We start from the raw sequence: 12,359 nt of genomic DNA, 5'->3' as shown, positions 1-12,359 counted from the left end.
GAAAAAGAAAAAGAAAAATCAGATATCAGCTGGAGGAAAGGCCTGAATATACAGCCATGTTTTTAATTGACTTTTAAAGGTGCCCAGCATGGGGGCCGCGTGAATCTCCGGAGGGAGGTTGTTTCAGAGGCGAGAAGCCACCGCCGAGAAGGCCTGGTTTCATGTCTTCTCCTCCCGGGCCTCTCTTGGTGTCAGGCTCCTCAGCCTCACCTCCTGACTCACACAGGTGATCCGGGTAGATCTTGGTGGGAGCAGGCGTTTCGCCATGCCAAATATCGAGGTCCTAAACCGTTTAGGGCCTTATATGTAAGCATTAAAACTTTGAAGTCAATGCGGAAATGGATGGGCAGCCAATGCAGCATGGCCAGAGTAGGAGAAATTGCTGGTATTTTCTCACTCCACTAAGGAGCCTGGCCGCTGCATTCTGCACCACCTGAAGTTTCCGCATCAGCCTCAAAGGCAGCCCCACATAGAGCGTGTTACAGTGGTCTAATCTTGAGATTACGAGCACATGCACCAAGGTAGTGAGCACCCCCTGTGTCGAGATAGGGCCGCAGCTGGGCAATCCACCAAAGGTGGAAAAAGGCAGTGCGGACTACCGACGCCACCTGCGTTTCCATGTGAGCATCGGGTCCAGGTGTACCCCCAAGCTGCGGACCCTGCTCTTCACGGCCAGGGTCACCCCCCCCCAAATGTGAGAGAGTCACCCAAGCCGCCCACCATGGGGCCGCCCACCCTCAGAACTTCCGTCTTGTCCAGATTCAGCCTCCGCCCATTTTCCTGCATCCATTGCAGTACAGCCTCCAGGCAGCGTTGGAGGGACAGGACAGCATCACCTGCAGTTGGTGAAAAGGAGATGTAGAGCTGGGTGTCATCAGCATATTGATGACACGATGCCCCACACCCCCTGATGACCTCACCCAGCAGCCTCATATAGATGTTATACTGCCCAAAGCAAAGTTATATAGATTACAATTAATGCTGTCCCCTCTTTATTCATACTAATACACCTTTTTTGTACTTTAACTTTTATTCCAAGTAAATATGAGCTTGGAATAAATATGAACATATTTCCACTACCTACACCTCCTCCCTATACAGGGCATCAATACTGATGTGAAAGAGCTGAGACAAAAGCAGTCTGAGAGTCAGTAACTATAGACAACACATTTCTAGTAGAGTTCTATCTACACTTACATTCACTAATCTAGCCCAGCCCATATTTGGGAGAAGGATATCTTAATGGACAGTCATAGTTCCTTCTTTATTAGTGTTAGAATTAATAGAATGCAAGTTTCCTGTTTTTAGGGAATCAAAGGCTGAAATTCTGTTGCATAGCACAGTAAGTCACAAGTAGAGGAAGCCCACTGAATCAATGGAACTTACGGAAGAGCTGACTCACCAAATTCCCACTGATTCTACAGGCCTACTCTAGTCGCAACTTAGACTACTAAGCAACAGATTTCAGTTAAAGGGTAAAACTCCTCTGATGCATTTGCTTGAGATGGGCATTAAAGTACAAAAAAGATTCAGTGATGCACCCATGTTTTGATGAAGAAGGATATGAGCTTGACTTGTCAGGATTTCTCTGTTTTGAAGGTACAGTTTCTACCATAGCTTTTTCCTTTAACTCAGGGGTTCCCAACCTTGGATAGGCCAAGTGTTCTTGGACTGCAACTTCCAGAACCCCTGGCCAGCACTGCTGGTGGTGAAGGCTTCTGGGAATTTGAGTCCAAGAACATCTGGGTTACCCAAGGTTCAGACCCACTATTGTAAACCAAAGTCCCCTCCCCAGCTTTTGGAATTTTCTTGGTTTTTGCTTGCTTGTTTGTTTGCTTTTTGGGGGGTTGGTAATATTGGGACACCTAGTTATTGATGTTGGGAATGCAAAGGCTCCCTACTGAATAACAAAAAACAAGAGAAAACTAAAGAAAAGGGTGCTGAATAAATAAACAAAAGATTTAATAGTAACATAAAGCCTCAGACTCAGTATGGAAAGTACAACAGCCTCTCCATCCAGTTCTAGCTTGACCCCTATGAAAACCAAACCCAGTCACAAAGAAAATGGACTCCCCAGTCTGTTTAAGAAACAGGCTATGCACACTTTAAGGCATTCCTCATAAATCTGTCCTCATAAGGTGTTGATGTGCCAGTCACGGTTTTTCCTTTAAAGAAAAAAGTTATGGTAGAAACTCTACCTTCCAAGCAGAGAAATCCTGACAAGTCAAGCTCATCTCCTTGTTAATCATTACAGAATAAAATGTATCCCTCCAAATTCTAGCCCTGTCCAAATGGAGGGATTGCAAAACCTCCATTTGTATCATATAATTGCTATTCTACATAGTTCTCTTCAGTAAAAGGAACTTGTAGAGACCCCAGGCTTCACAACACGGTGGAACAGAGACATAGAACTGCATCTACAATTAATAATAGCTCCAATTAAAAAACAAAACACATTTTAAAAAACCCACCATAGTCTCCACTATTCATTTCTTGAAGGAAATAACATAGACACCAGTCATCAACCATAAAGATTCTATGACTACAGTCAACATACATTTTCCAACTTGACATGCATAAAAGTGGGATCAAAGACCATTCCACTCCTGACTTTTATGAAGGTTCAGCATTAACCTAAAAGGAGTATTGTACCAGTATCAACAACCCTTCTAATTTTCCAGTGAGCCGGGCAGGATCCCCGCCCTGTGCGCATGGGTTTCCGGCCATGAATGGAAGCAAATGAGAATCAACATTGTCTCAGCTGCACACTCTGATCCAGCACTGCATGACCACACACCTGTGCAGCTTAGAGAGAACGTTAACCAGTATCCATATATATTAGAATTAGACAGCAAGATATGTCTGCATATGTTAATATAGTTAAGTAAACTTGTACAATTTTCTTCAAGTAGGCAATTGAGTATCTCTGTGTTGACCATTATAAGCTTCCTCTGGTGGCTGAAATTATTAGCAAGTAGGGAACAGTTGTAAACAACAGAAATTTTCCTAACATAGGAAATTCTTTAAACTTTAAGCTTTCCAATATTGGGCAGATTTCTGTTGTTTACAACTATAGTGGTGCCTCGCTTAACGATGATAATTGGTTCCTAAAAAATCACTGTTAAGCAATTTCATAGCTAAGCGAAACACGGTTTCCCATAGAAATGCATTGAAAACCGGATAATCCATTCCAATGGGAACGGATTGCCGTCCTTAAGCGAAAATCGCCATAGGAAACATCGCTAAGCGAAACACGGTTCCCCAATTGAAATGCATTGAAACCTATTCAATGCATCTCAATGGGGGGGAAAATTACAACAAATTTAAAAAGAGTCGGAACAAAGTCAAATTAGTTTAACAAAGGGTTTATTAAGTGCACTTATGATTTCAAGCGTTCTAAACATTTTTAAACATTTTTAAACATTTAAAAAACAGCCAACATGAGGCTGTCAAAACCATTGTTAAGCGAAACAGGGGGACCCAAACTGTCATCGCTATGCACAGCATGGTCCCAAACATCACTATGCGAAAATAGCCCATAGGAACCATTGTTAAATGGAGCGCAAGATCGCTCCGAAAAAGTCATTGCTAAGTGATTTCATCGTTAAATGAAGCAATCGCTAAGCGAGGCACCACTGTATTCCTGCCACCCACCAATAATGAACCTTACATTCTTCACTTGCCCCCTAAATTGCTCAAAAGTTTGAGTAAGTAGCAAGGGTTTAGCACTATCCACGTATAAATGAAAACCAGTGTTTGTCGCAGTGTTTTAAACAGTAAAAGCAAATATTGCAAACAGTGTTCACATTCTAATTTTTCTCATTCTATGGAAAATATCTTCCCACAATAAAGCCTTGTATTTGTTGTATTTACATGTAGACTGGACAGTTGCAAAATTCAATTTACCTTTTACAAGACACCCATTTTACATTTCTGTGCCACATATGATATTTCCACTTCATCAGTCCTCTACTGGTGATTACTTCTCTTGCTTTACTATTGCTATAACATTTTATAAAATAAAAGGGTACTTAAAAAGCTAAGAGTCCAGGAGAAGAAAAGCCAATGCTCTCAGTGTGGAATGGGAAGGGAAGGAGAATACTTTATTTAAAAAATAAGGAGGGAAAAGGATTCTATAATACATGGAGCTTGTGGGGTGTGTGTGAAGAACCATTCAAACTAGAAAGCAACATAGCATGTTCTCTAATGTCTGTTAAACTCTCTACTTTACTTTTCATCAACATCTTCAAACACCCATTGTAAAGATCTACCTTTCATGCTACTTCTTTTCTCCATCACAGGTGCAGATTTGTCCAAAGTTGGAGTACAAGGGAATCTTCCAAGTTACAGTTATTGTGTACATATATACATAGGTACAGCACAGTAATTTTTCATTTGGGTGGTTTTGTTTATGTCTAACTAATTTAACCACCACATTTGTTTTAGCTCCATAATTTGATGATTTGGTTATTTTTGTTGCTTAGCATAATAAATTGCACAATAGGCCCACTGTGTCAATGGGAAGTTGATGAATCAACTCCTTCATGAATCCAATTGATTCAAATAGGCCTACTCTAAGTACAATTTACTTTAACAAAGTCACATTTAAAGTAGGCCCTACTGATGTAGTGGGCCTACTTTAGTGCAATTTATTATGCTAAGAAACTGGGTTTTGGCCATTGCTGCACGAACCAATAAAATTTCCTCTAACAAATTAAAAAAAATAAAACTCCATTTTAAATTTTTTTTAAATTTTAAATTACTGACTTTAATTCCTGTTTAAGACAATTTTTGTGGTGCCAGCACCTTACAATGAGTAATTTAAAGTTAAAATGTTAATTCTAATATGTTTCTCCCAAGCTTTGATAGACAATGTTACAAGAAACTCCCGGGGTGTTGCAGAGCTTTTAGGGGATCTTCAAAAGTTCCTCATTTTTTTGTTTAAGTTTATAGAAATGCATACAGAAGCTTGTTTGATAAATATGCAGGAAACCAAAGGTTTCCTCTTCACATTTAAAATTGTCTCCTAATAGGTACATTAATTATAGTTACAGATGGGGCATTGTATTCATATACGAATATGAAACCTGCCAGTAAAGGTTGCAAGCCCGATTAACACCCCCCCCCAAACTCGATGGACCACTTACTGTGCAGCCCGCATCGCACATGGCTGGCATAAGCTTCAGTGAACCAATCTTGGCAGTTGCTCAGCTACCACAGCCCCACGTGCTTCCCTGCTTGCCCAGCCACTCCATGGCTGAGAAGGGAGGCTCGTCCTCCTGCCCCTTTGCCAGAATGGCCAGGCAAGCAGGGAGGCAGGGCTGCCACACACTGCATAGTAAGTGGTCTGGCAGGTTCTGGGAGTGAGTATTAAACAGGCTGGCCACCTGTGCTGGCAGGCTTCAGATTTGTATATGAATGCGAAACCCCCATCTTATTATAATTAATGAGTAGTTAATTATAAATAAAAACAAATAACTGAACTAGAAAAATTCTTTAAACATATTTGTTGCCATGACAAAATGTGTACTAACTTGAGCAATCCTGAACGGTGAAATACGTAGAGCTCATGATCCAGTGTACAGTTGCTAAATGGAATAATCCGGACAAAATTCTGGATCAGATGAAATTCAGGCACCAAATGTGGCACTGAGATAATGCAGAAGTCTCTGTCCTGAAATAAAGAAAAATTATCTCTTCATAAAAATCGTATATAATCGCTGCAAATTACTAAAAAAAAGAGAAAAGACAGACATAGGAAAAGAATATGTTACATGCAAAATATAGGATGGGATCAAAATAAGTATTAGGTTTTTCCTGTCTCCTGTCATTCCCTAGAATTCCTGAAGATATGACAGCACTCCAGGATGGTACTGCAGGAAACTGAAATGCTCAGGAGCGATACAAGGAAATCAGAGGCTACTTTTGTTGTTTAGTCATTAAGTCATGTCCAACTCTTTGTGACCCCATGGACCAGTGAGCACTCAGGGTTGATTTCCTTCAAAATGGATAGGGTTGCTCTCCTTGCAGTCCAGGGGACTCTCAAGAATCTCTTCCAGCACCACAATTCAAAAGCATCATTTCTTCCACGGTCAGCCTTCTTTATGGTCCAGCTCTCACTTCCACACATTGCTACTGGAAAAACCATCACTTGGACTATGCGAACCTTTGTTGGCAAGGTGATGTCTCTGCTTTTTAAGATGCTATTGAGGTTTGTCATCACTTTCCTCCCAAAAAGCAGGTGTCTTTTAATTTTGTGGCTGCTGTCACCATCTGCAGTGATCATGGAGCCCAAGAAAGTAAAACCTGTCACTTGGGATTCTTCCAGTCCAGCCTTTCGCATGATGTAGTCTGCATATAAATTAAATAAGCAGGGAGACAATATACAGCCTTGTCGTACTCCTTTCCCAATTTTGAACCAGTCAGGTGTACCATATCCAGTTCTAGCTGTTGCTTCCTGTCCAACATATAGATTTCTCAGGAGATAGATAAGGTGGTCAGGCACTCCCATTTCTTTAAGAACTTGCCATAGTTTGTTGTGGTCCACACAGTCAAAGGCTTTTGCATAATCAATGAAGCAGAAGTAGATGTTTTTCTGGAACTCTCTGGCTTTCCCATAATCCACCACATGTTAGCAATTTGGCCTCTAGTTCCTATGCCCCTTTGAAATCTAGCTTGTACTAATGGGAGTTCTCAGTCCACTTACTGAAGCTTACCTTGTAGGATTTTGAGCATAACCTTGCTAGCGTGTGAAATGAGTGCAATTGTGCGGTAGTTGGAGCATTCTTTGGCACTGCCCTTCTTTGGGATTGGGATGTAGACTGATCTTTTCCAATCCTCTGGCCACTGCTGAGTTTTTCAAACTTGCTGGCATATTGAATGTAGCACCTTAACAGCATCATCTTTTTAAGATTTTTAATAGTTCCACTGGAATGTCATCCCCTCCACTGGCCTTGTTGTTAGCCATGCTTTCTAAGGCCCACTTGTCTTCACTCTCCAGAATGTCTGACTCAAGGTCAGCAATCACACTATCTGCATTGTCTGGGACATCCAGATCTTTCTGGTATAATTCTTTGTGTATTTTTGCCACCTCTTCTTGATGTCGTCTGCTTCTGTTATGTCCCTACCATTTTTGTCCTTTATCATGTCCATCTTTGCACAAAAAGTTCCTTTAATATCTTCAATTTTCTTGAACAGATCTCTGGTTTTAACCTTTTTATTATTTTCCTCTATTTCTTTGCACTGTTCATTTAAGAAGGCCCTCTTGTCTCTCCTTGCTCTTCTTTGGAAGTCAGCATTCAATTTTCTGTATCTTTCCCTATCTCCCTTGCATTTTGTTTCCCTTCTCTTCTCGGTTTTTTGTAAGGCCTCATTGGACAGCCGCTTTGCTTTCTTGCATTTCCTTTTCTTTGGGATGGTTTTTGTTGCTGCCTCCTATACAATGTCACAAGCCTCCATCCATAGTTCTTCAGGCGCTCTGTCTGCCAAATCGAGTTCCTTAAATCTGTTCTTCACTTCCACTGTGTATTCATAAGGGATTTGGTTTAGATTATACCTGACTAGTCCAGTGGTTTTTTCCTACTCTCTTCAGTTTAAGCTTGAATTTTGCTATGAGAAGCTGATGATCAGAGCTGGAATCAGCTCCAGGTCTTGTTTTTGCTGACTGTATAGAGCTTCTCCATCTTTGGCTGCAGAGAATATAATCAATCTGATTTCGGTATTGCCCATCTGGTGATTTCCATGTATAGAGTTGCCTCTTGTGTTGTTGGAAAAGAGTGTTTGTGATGACTAGTTTGTTCTCGTGACAAAACTCTATTAACCTTTGCCCTGCTTTGTTTTGAACCCCAAGGCCAAACTTACCTGTTGTTCCTTTTATCTCTTGATTCCCCACTTTAGCATTCCAGTTCCTTATTATGAGAAGAACATCTTTCTTTGGTGTCAGTTCTAGAAGGTTTTGCAAGTTTTCTTAGAAATGGTCCATTTCAGCCTCTTCAGCATCGGTGGTTGGTGCATAATCTTGGATGACTGTGATGTTGAAAGGTCTGCGGAGGCTACTATCCACTTATAAAAGCAGCTGTGGTTCCAAACTTTCTTTTCAATGTTTATCAATCATTTCATTTTTGTTTCTTTTATTCAAAGAAGTAATTTTGTAACCAGCTGTGGCATGACCAGCTCAGTCAGGCCTTCAGCATTAAGCTGGATCTCCTTTGGAGACGTGTTTATGGGACAGTCCATGCTAGTCATCCCGGGTTCATCTACATAGCAGATGAAGGGTTGAGCTTTTCCTCCAAATAGTATCCCCCCCACCCCAAAGATTGTACACAGAAGACTGGAGCCAGTAATTCTTTTCAGTTTGGGGCAAATCTTCTGAACTGTTTTGGGTGCAACAGGAATTTGTCACCATCACATCAGTAGCCCCTTAGATGTGGTAGGAAGATGTCTGAAGGCAGAATTGTTTAGGTCTGTACTTTGTCAGAACTTTTTACAGTGTTATGTTAGAGAAAGTAACTTAGAGTGGGCAACTGGTTTCCTCCTGGGAGTCTTATATTCTTCCTAGAAGCTCTGAGAAGTTCCACAGACTGTCAACAATTCGAAATGAAGGCCTTTGAGCACAAGGCAGAAGGGTGATAACAGAATTATGGCCATCAAATCAACCAGTAAATAAAATTAAATGCCTTCTTTGTTGAGGCCACCTACAATCCAACTCCGCCTAAACCCCTCCCCCAGAAAATCCTTACAATTACCTCAAAAGTATCTGACCATTTTTCTGGAAAACAAATTCGACTGAAACTGAGCAAGAACAATTTTTTCCAAAATGCTTTCTACTCATTAATTACATTGCACATACTTACAGGGAAAAGGTTGAATACAAAATTCAAGAAATCCAATGACCTGCAGATAAAAATCAAATACTTTTTAACAAAACAAACAAAAACAAAACCAGAATTTACAGTTTGTAGCATTTATGTTAGCTACATCATTTCTTCCTTTTCCTCAAAAGCTAATCAAACCAGCAATCAAACCAACAAACAGCATTATTAATCAAAGGCAAATATATAAATTCACTATGCAGGAGAATTTGTCTTTCTTGAGTGCAGCACAATGCAACACATACCAAGTCAGATGTACCCTTTCAAATTCCATATTCACTATACATTATGTGTATCAGGACCTCTGTCCTTCTTCACCCTCACACAGACTTAGAAATTGCCAAAGAAATGGCTCTGAAGAGTTACTTTAGGAACAGGTTTTAGGATGCCTTGGAATGAGGCTGCAATGGGAAGAAGATGCCTCTTTTCACTGGATGCTCTTGTTCCAGAGTTTGATTCTGCCAGGAGTATATGAACATTTGTTTTGTTTTAGAAAACTGATTAAGTTTTGGGTAGATGTAACATATTTTGAAATAGGTTTCTGAGGCAAATTGGTGTATGTGTGTGTGAACCCTGCCGTTTCCCATCAGATTGAATGGGTTTGACAGACAAAGGAGGTTGTCCCCATCATAAGGCCAGTGTTGCATCTACTTCCGAGCAAATGTGTACAAAATCCCTTTTCTTCCAATATCACATGCAATCTTTTCAGCTGTTGAATGCTATATGAGTGTAATTGTCTAATAGCATTCAAACACTGTAAACTTACAGTTTATTATGGATGATTTTTTGTGTACATGATTTTTATACACAACAGAATTCAGTGATTTAATAATATCAGTTGTATGCTTTTTAGCACTTCTTGAATCATTTTGACTTGTAATAGTGTTTTCTTCCAAAAACTCTCCTATATATCTACAGATTATGTATATTTTTGATTCCCCCATTAGAGGGAAAATAATCACTGAGGTTGGGAACCTGGCATTCTCTCTAATGGCCCTACACCAATTAACCTCTTACATAGGGAGTCCTGATTTCTAGACATCATTTGAAAAACATTTCAAACAGAAAAAGCTTTTGAGCTGTCCCTCTTTCTGTAGCTGATTTCAATGACATTATGACAACTTGGTATTTTAATATTTAAGAAAATATATTTAATGTAACTTATCCAAAAGATTATGAGAAATTGGGCATATTTACATGTCAAATTAAGCCAGAATTCAAAAGAATTTCATCTTATTATGAATAAACTAGAATGATGTGTGCTGCTGGACCATTGGTTCTTCCTATAAGTAGCTGGGGTTGAAAAAAATCCTTGCCCTTCCATCCACAGTCACTCTGGCTTGTCTCTCCTTCAGTAAGGCAGAGTCTGAAACCATGAGTTCCCAGTATGCACAGCATTATGTCAAACCACAGGTGACAGGTCTGTTTCTGACAGCTACCCCCACTTGCAGGAAGAACCAAGTGGGAACAATCAAACAATTTGCCCCAGAATATTGGCTCACTTATAAATCATATTTTTTTTAGAAGTATGGCTTATGGTGATATTAAAACACGTTAATCTCATACTTTCTTGATATAAGTATTTCAAATAAATGAATAAATAATCTGATATATACTAAGGGACCAGAAAACTAAGAACATAGCTGCATTGCTACATTTAGATTGATACAAAATCAGCTAATTCAATTCTCTGCTGTACTTGCCTAGTTTCATGTTTCTCATCAATACAAAAGAGCTGAATACAAAAAGCATTTACTGCTCCTCTGTACACAGGATGGAAAGCTTCTCTCTCAAGCCCAACAGTGGATGGTGTCTCAGTGGTTTTCAAATCTTTGCTTTTGTCTAATGGCAGTTCTAATGAAGACTGAGCAATCAATCCCTCTTTCTGCAATTAAGAAACAGCAAGCAAGAAAGAAATGCATAAATCCTACTAAACCTAATCTCATTGTATAATAGTGTTTGACATCAACATAAAGAGCGGCGGGGGGGGGGGGGGAAGAAATGTTAATACAGCAAGATGGTACAGCAATGTTAATACTTTCCAAACATGGTAAACCAGTCTAATGTATTTTGGGGCTCTTCTATTCATTGTGCTGAATGGGTGTCTCTGCTCCAAAGTCCTACCTTGATGGCATGAGTACACTGAAACATTATGAATACAAGTATAGTACTTCTTTGATTTAAACATTTGCAGCCACGCTAGGTGCAGAAAATGTGGAATTTACTATCTATTATGCAAGTTCTTTAAAATTCTTCCCTTACAGAAAGCAAATGTTTCAGGGTGTCTGAAGCAAAGGAAAACACTGGGGTAGAAATGCTGGGGGTGGGGGAAAGAAAGAGTAAGCCAAGACTGCATAATTAACAGAGCCAGGGAAAGAACTTGTAGCCCCATCACCACCAAAGAAGATGAGTGAATAAAGGTTTGGTTTCTCATTAGGTGGAAATTCAGAAGGTGACTAGTAGTAATTTGCAAGCTAATCAAGCAAGTTCACCCACCCTCTTCATTTATTAATCATATACAAAAGATAATGCATGGAGTGAGTGGAGTGAGAGTAATAGTTGAGTATTGCAGGTGCAAATAGAAATACACTGTCCAAACAACAAGCTTGCTAACTGAGAAAGAACAGAGGAGAAGTTTAGTATAAATTCTCAGAGGTCAAGCCTATATGTCTTGGTAGACAGAGTGATCACATTCATTTTCTGAGAAACAGAAAGTGCAGTACGAAAAGAATATTTGTACAGTAAAAAATTCATACCATGCTGATGTTCTTTTGTGACAGCTCACATTAAAAGTTGCTGATAAAAATGTGAAAACTAACAAATAGTCCAGGCTCCTCTAGAACCTGAGTGTAGCCATTTTTCACCTTTTTTTAAAGATACCTCTGTTACCTGCACAACGGACATAGATGCAATGGGACAGAAGTTTCCTATTCTATGTCTGGTGCTAGTAGGAAGTTACACTTGTCAGGAGTGTATGATGGTACAGGATAAACATCATTATATTTTTTTCCTTCTGCTGCTAATATCTCACTCATGTCTTTACCCTTTATCAGCAGCTCTAAAGCAAAAAAAAAGTGTGCTGCTTATATACCGCCCCATAGTGCTTCAAGCACTCTCTGGGCGGTTTACAAGTTAATTATGCAGGCTGCACATTGCCCCCCCCCAGCGAGCTGGGTACTCATTTTACCGACCCTGGAAGGATAGATGGCTGAGTCAACCTTGAGCCGGCTACCTGGGATTGAACCCCAGGTCGTGAGCACAGTTTTGGCTGCAGTACAGCGGTTTAACCACTGCGCCACGAGGCTCTACTGTAGCATTTGAGATATTCTGTCAGTATATTTGTCACAGTGTTGGCCTATCTGCCTATCAGTATTGACATAACTTCTACCAACTTTGCAGGACAACACTCAAACCTATATCCACTCAGTTGGCAGACTTTCAGTGTTGGATTGCAAGTATTATATTTTTGGGAAGCAGTATCTTCAGAAA

The 12,359-nt window shown here is 40.0% G+C and overlaps 1 protein-coding gene across 6 annotated transcripts in view; it reads right to left on the bottom strand.

Moving 5' to 3' along the window:
• CFAP61 (cilia and flagella associated protein 61) overlaps positions 1 to 12,359 on the bottom strand; it is a 164,873-nt gene that overhangs the window by 109,365 nt on the left and 43,149 nt on the right. For all 6 annotated transcript variants that reach the window (XR_013544719.1, XR_013544720.1, XM_078392555.1 and 3 more), the window contains exons 11-13: positions 10,574 to 10,755; positions 8,853 to 8,892; positions 5,535 to 5,674 (exon numbers count right to left, since the gene is read on the bottom strand). Coding sequence is in view for 4 of the 6 variants with exons in the window: in XM_078392555.1 (XP_078248681.1) it covers positions 5,535 to 5,674; positions 8,853 to 8,892; positions 10,574 to 10,755 (362 nt within the window). In the remaining 2 variants the exon portion in view is untranslated. The remainder of the gene's footprint in view (positions 1 to 5,534; positions 5,675 to 8,852; positions 8,893 to 10,573; positions 10,756 to 12,359) is intronic.

Source organism: Pogona vitticeps, chromosome 4, assembly GCF_051106095.1.
Source record: "Pogona vitticeps strain Pit_001003342236 chromosome 4, PviZW2.1, whole genome shotgun sequence".
NCBI lineage: Eukaryota > Metazoa > Chordata > Lepidosauria > Squamata > Agamidae > Pogona > Pogona vitticeps.
The sequence above is the reverse complement of the archived record's forward strand: the minus strand, read 5'-3'. Positions and strand labels throughout refer to the sequence as shown.